The sequence below is a fragment of the Protobothrops mucrosquamatus genome, unplaced genomic scaffold, assembly GCF_001527695.2.
Source record: "Protobothrops mucrosquamatus isolate PMUCROS unplaced genomic scaffold, P.Mucros_1.0 scaffold1685, whole genome shotgun sequence".
NCBI lineage: Eukaryota > Metazoa > Chordata > Lepidosauria > Squamata > Viperidae > Protobothrops > Protobothrops mucrosquamatus.
Genome location: NW_015387839.1, coordinates 1 through 6,285, shown reverse-complemented (window position 1 = coordinate 6,285; position 6,285 = coordinate 1). Strand labels below are relative to the sequence as shown.

General features: G+C 35.4%; 1 protein-coding gene across 1 annotated transcript; it reads left to right on the top strand.

The window, feature by feature from the left end:
- Positions 1 to 313: 313 nt before the first annotated feature.
- On the top strand, positions 314 to 5,650 carry LOC107293654 (WD repeat and HMG-box DNA-binding protein 1; the record flags this gene model as incomplete). Its single annotated transcript, XM_015822813.1, has 4 exons — positions 314 to 387; positions 1,523 to 1,634; positions 4,248 to 4,399; positions 5,539 to 5,650. Coding segments are annotated over exons 1-4 (450 nt in total), but the record flags the coding sequence as incomplete, so codon positions are not given.
- Between the last annotated feature and the right edge of the window lie 635 nt (positions 5,651 to 6,285).

The following is a 6,285-nucleotide window of genomic DNA, read 5'->3' as shown; positions in this document are numbered from 1 at the left end:
CCCATCATCCTAATTCAGCGTGGTTTGGGCGGGGGGGGGGCACCTGGCTGAGAAAGCTTGAAATAAAATGTAATTTTTAGGGTTGCTGCCCCTGATCCTGAAGTTGCAACTATAATGACCATATAATTGATTAACTTCTGGATGGAAGTGATCAACATCAGTAAAAAAAAAGGGATCCCATATATTTTGCAGTTTTTTATTAAAACATTTGCATTCTATTTCTGCTAGACTGAGGGCTTTTAATGAGGGATATAAAACGTTGCTTTTGTATTTAATTGCTGAAGCCTTTATAATGTTTAAATAGGCAAAGAAAATGTCCTCACAAAAACCAATGAGATATGGACATACAGAAGGCCAGACAGATGTCTGCTTCAATGATACTGGAAGGTGAGTGATTGAAGCTTTGCTTATCTAGTGATTTACTTCAGAAATATACAAATATTTTTGAAATGTGCTTAGTTGCATGAGAACACAGAAATCTATTATTGGTCGCAGATGTCTCCAAGTGTTTGTCCAAAATGAGAAGTTTTCTGCTTTGTAGAACACTTATATTGGCATTCTGGGCACCGCTGTGCAGAAAGGCAGAGTATAAATATTAAAATATTTGTATACTTCAATTGCAGTTCCGCATAGATATATATGGAAACACACCTGATCCTTATGAGTGGAAAGTATGTTGCATGGTCATCTGCGCCTGACTGAATAATAAACAGTAAAGGAATTAAGAGAAACTACTATTGGATTCATGACAGCACATTATAAAGTTCTTTAGTCTCTTTTCAAAGTGACTAGATTTGAACTCCCCCTAGCCCACCATGCAAGCCATGCCAAAGTTCTTTCCCAATATTATTAAAATAAATAATCAAAATAATTAAACATATATAGTTAACAATGGCAACTGGAACCAGAATTGTTGTCACTAAGCAACATGGTCATAAAGTGTGGCATCATGTGTTCACATTACTTAGCAATGTAATTCCAGTGCTGCCAGCTGCCATCATTAAGTGAATCCTTGGGGGTTTGCATAGATATAGTTAGCTAGGTTTGCACATTATGGTACGTCATAAAGCGGTTTAGAAACCAGATTAATCAGATTTGCCTAAGACGGGTGTCAAACTTGCAACGTCATGTGACGTGTCGTGACGTATCGTGACTTTTTTCCATTGCCGATAATGGGGTGGACGCGGTTTCGGCATGACGCATCTGGCCCGCAAATAGCAGTTTGACACCCCTGGCCTAAAACAAAAGAAGACAAAAGCAAGGAAATCACAGCAGGATTTTAATACCTGAGATTAATTAACCTGGGGAGCTACAGTACTTAGGAAACCCCAATCCTATAAATGCTATTCTTGAAGACCAGCCTCTTTGCTTGCAGTCATTATTTAGTCTTTTAAGGAAAAAATACAGTTGGATGGTGTTATCTTTTGTTACTATAGATTTTAATGAAATCTGAATATGTGTATGAAATAGTTACGCATATTGTTACTATATCCTTGTATTTTGATTTTGTTTCTTTGAATAGTTGTATTGTAACTTGTGGCAGTGATGGAGATGTACGAATTTGGGAAAGCCTGGATGATGATGATCCAAAGTCCATTAATATAGGAGAAAAAGCCTACTCATTTGCTCTCAAGGTACTCCTGAAACTGATACTAATGATAGCCTGATTTCTTTCACTATATGCATAAATGTTATTTGTGACAGTACCTCAACTAGGTTCATTTATTATGGTTAGTATTTTTCTAAAACATGATTAGTGAACTGTTCTACAATTGGCTGGATTCATATATCATTTTAAGTTACATAAGCCATAGTGTATAAACTGCAATACTTAGAATCACATTACATTGCTAAGCAAAATGCAAACAAAACATAAGTTTATATTAGATGTGAACCAAGCCATTGAATAGCTTGTATATAATGGTGAACTAAATCCTATTTTGCATGTAAACGTTGATTTCTTTATTTTAGAGGGGTTTTGAATTCAGAATATAGCATTTCTAATTCAGTAGGGTAATTCTGAAACTGAAATATGATCAAAACAGTGGATATCATCCTGGCTCAGATTCAAAACCAGTGGATCCAAAACTTACTGTAGTAGGCAATTGATATTAATTTTCAATTTCTTATATGTGTATAATTCTGGCTTTGAGTTCAGAAAAGTGTGTTATTAAATTGGGTTTGAAAACAAGTGAAGCTGTTCATCTGAGAAGAACAGAATTATGATGAGATTCACAGATTTTTGTAAATTGAATTTTTTTTCATCCATTCCTTTCCATTTTTCTGGTCACATGTGCCTCAAATGATTAATTTGTGGGGACTTAGGGTTGCAAAATGTGATAACTTTTTCTGCAAGTTACAAGACTTCAGTTCCATATAATAGATATATTTATTCATTGAATGAAATTTAATTTCTTTATGTTGTGAAGTAATAATAGAAATGTCTAATTTTTAAAAAAATTATTAAGCTCCAATGTAGAAAATCAAATGTATGCAAATTCCAGTTTTCCCCTGAATCATTATGTGTCTCTAAGCCAGTGGTTCTCAACCTGTGGGTCGGGACCCCATTTGGGGTCGATCGATCATTTCACGGGGGTCGCCAAGCAAGGCTGTCCGCCATTTTTTTTGTCCACCATTTTTTTTGTCCACCATTTTTTTTCCCCTTTTCTGGCGGGTGCCTTACCTCCCTTGGGCTGGGCCAGCTGGTGGTTGGCCTGCTCCGTCTCTGCTGCTTGCCAGCTACGCCTCGGCCGGCGCAGGGGGTGGAACCATGCATGTGCGGCGCTCACGGGCAGGGAAAGTCCTCGACTTACGACCGGTTGGGTAGTCCTCGACTTACGACCGGTTTAGTTCTCGACTTACGACCGGTTTAGTCCTCGACTTACGACCGGTTTAGTCCTCGACTTACGACCAGTTGGGGTCGCGGCATTAAAAAGGTTGAGAACCACTGCTCTAAGCTTTAAGTCTGACTTTCTATTGGTGTCTAGATCAAAATTCCTAAGAGAATTTCAGTATTCAGTATTGGATGAAGTCTGCCCCCTGGTGAATATGCCAAGTTAAAGCAAATCTAGTGCTTTCTATAAGATATCAAAACTTCATTCACAAGTGGAAGCTGAACTTCCTTTTCTGTCCTGTGTGATCTGGGTTGAATGTTTTGAAGTTATCATCTGTTAGGAAAATATAAGGGACATTGCATCAACCTTAAGCCTCTGCAAAAACTAAAGCTTCTATTTTCCCCCTTTCAAAAGGACCCCCAAATTATAATGTGTTGGCCCCACGTTCCCTGGAAGACTCTATGAGTCCCAAAGAGGAGGCTGAGAGGCCAAATTTATAGTCTGATTATTTTCTTATATTTGCATTTGATTAATGTCTATGGATCTGATCATTTTAATAATTAGTCTGCCATTTTTTCTTTCACCACAGTTTTGCAGTTTTCTCCCAAGACATTATTCACTATTAATCTTGTTCGGTAGTTAGTTTCTTAGTCTTTCAAATATAGTAGTTGGTTCTTTCTTGCCATTCATCTACATATTTTCAGAATGTGTTTTCATGTTTCCTCGTTAACTTTATATTTGTATATACATATATGAATCATTATAATGTGTAAAGCAAACCATCAGTCTAGGTCATCCTGGATTAAAAAAATGATCAATTAAAAAGGGATGTTTAAAAATGGAATCTGGCCATATAATATCTGATACCCTGATATGAGAAATTGATTCCCAACATTTATAACAAAAAATTAATCAAAATTGCTGAAATATCCTAAAATAGGCAAATTATGCAAGATACCTGGCTTTTGACACTTTTTGATGTTGTGAAGAACATTTGACATTGGGTGAAATCATACGTACCTGCAATGCAAAGTGGTGGCTGACTCTTGTTTTAAAGCATAATCTTAAGTAAATATATCAGCCTTAATAACATCTACCAATTCTGCACCTCAAAAATATTGTCCTTTATAGTTTTCAGCTTTGGAGCTGTATATAGAAAATAATTAGCTAAACTTGAGATAGAAATGAGGTTGGATTCCTTTTTTTTAATCTCAAAACCTATACAGTAACTTCACCTACAGTTGCTTGGTGTAATCAATGTCTTTAATATTTGAAAAAGCAGTTGGAGAGAAATTACTGGTTTTTTTTTTCCAGATCTTTCCTTTTGTATCTGTCAAATTGCATGAAAGATTATTCTGTTCAAGGCAACGAAGGATGGACTAGTCTATAATCCTAATACTGCTTTATTTGTAGAATGGAAGATTGATTACTGCAGTATCTAACAACGCTGTCCAAATCCATACATTCCCAGAAGGTCTTCCAGATGGTATCTTGACCCGTTTTACCACAAATGCAAACCATGTTGTTTTCAGTGCTGATGGAAGCAAAGTAGCTGTTGGATCTAGGTAAATATATTTGGGAGTTGAAAAGAAAAATACCCAAACTGTTTCAGCTGTGAATTATTTTTCCTACCTGAATTTGCTGTGAAAGAATTATTCTTTTAACTAAGACATAAGCATTCTGTGCAAATAACTTTGTATGTTCTGCTCATTGATCTTCTGAGACAGAATTTAATTCATCCTTCCTCTATTTGCTGTCCTCCAAATGGGTGATTTATGTTTTCCACTTCATAAATTAAGAAGCCAGTGGCAGACCAAAATATTGGAATTTGCAGCCAAACAATACTGGAAGCTTTAGGATAGAGAGGTTGCCTCAGATTTTTAGTGTTTTATAGAGATATAGCAGCAGTCTACGATAGTCATCCATTTTGTGGGATATGGAAAGCTGTCTTCCTTATGACAAAATAATTCCCACACTCTTACTGTGACTTATAGTTATCTGAATACATAAAAGGGAATTTTGATGTTGAGTATTTCACATAAGCGGAACAATAGTATTTGCTATGGAAGATTAATAAGTTTCAGAAAGTTGGTTTTAAACTGCCACATTTTAACTGCATTCTATAGCCATTCTTTAGTTCTTGCTGTTATAAAAAGGTTTTATGGTTTTATTTATGGAAATGGTTTTAGGGCTAGTTCTAATTTTTAATTGATCTGTTAATAAAGTGTATTTGTGGTAGAATTTTCTTTGAATAATTGTTTATTTTAATCAATAATTAGCATGGTTTAATTTTAAAATTAGAACCAGTTTGATGTAATGGTTAAGACATCAATCTAGAAACTGGGAGACTGAATTTTGGTTTAACTTTAGGCATGAAGCCACCTTGGTGACCTTAAGTCCATCACTTTCTCTCAGCCCTGGGAAACAGGCAATGGCAAACCACATCTGAAAAACCTTGTCAAGAAAACTGCAGGATCTAGTCCAGCCAGTTGCCAGAAGTCAAAAATGATTCAAAGGCACACACACACACACACAGTTTAGAATAAATAATGTGAATTAATCTATTACTTGTAGAGATTTTTACTTCTGCAGTTTTCTTTGCTAAAGAATGATTCTAAAAAGGTAGTAAAATACTGTTTAGAATGGTGGTACAGTGACTTTATTCAATTTAAAAATACTCTTTTTTAATTATAATTATCTCTAGTGATTTTCTGGTGAAAATAGTGGATGTAATTGACAGCAGCCAACAAAAGACATTTCGAGGACATGATGCACCTGTTTTGAGTGTATCATTGGATCCAGCTGGTATCTTTCTGGTATGTCCTATAGACTTCTTTCCCATTGCTCTTTTAATAACATATGCTTTGTATTGTCGTATTTCCCCAACACAGCATTTCATTTGGAGATTCTGTTGCAGAAATTTGCATATACTAATTTATTAACTTATGCTTTATGAGTTAATCTCATATTTACTTCATGAAGAGAAATTATTTATTTCTTGGTCTTTGTTAAGGTTATGTCCAAAAAGGACTAAACAATAAATCAAAATAATATGATCGAAATCAAATTTATGGATGATGTGTGAACCTACATACATGAAGAAATTTCTATAAAATTATATTATTAAAGTGATTTAACAATTATCTTTTACTTAGGAAAGATGAATATAGCTTTGAAGGGGTTGTTTGTGGTTCATACTTAGAGAAATTATTGTATCAGTGTATCCTGTGTAAGTGAAAAATACTGTCAGGCATGAAACCAAAAATGACATGTGATGGTTCTTCCCAGCTGAATTCTTTATTGTTTTCACACCTATAGACAAAACTTTGCCAGACTGAGCACTACTATTTGCATCTACAGTATACTCGTACTATTAGGGAGGGCTGTCTTAGGACTGAGTTGCCATTTGCTTCTCTGGAATGCACCCCCACCTCTTGGGGATTCACTTTCT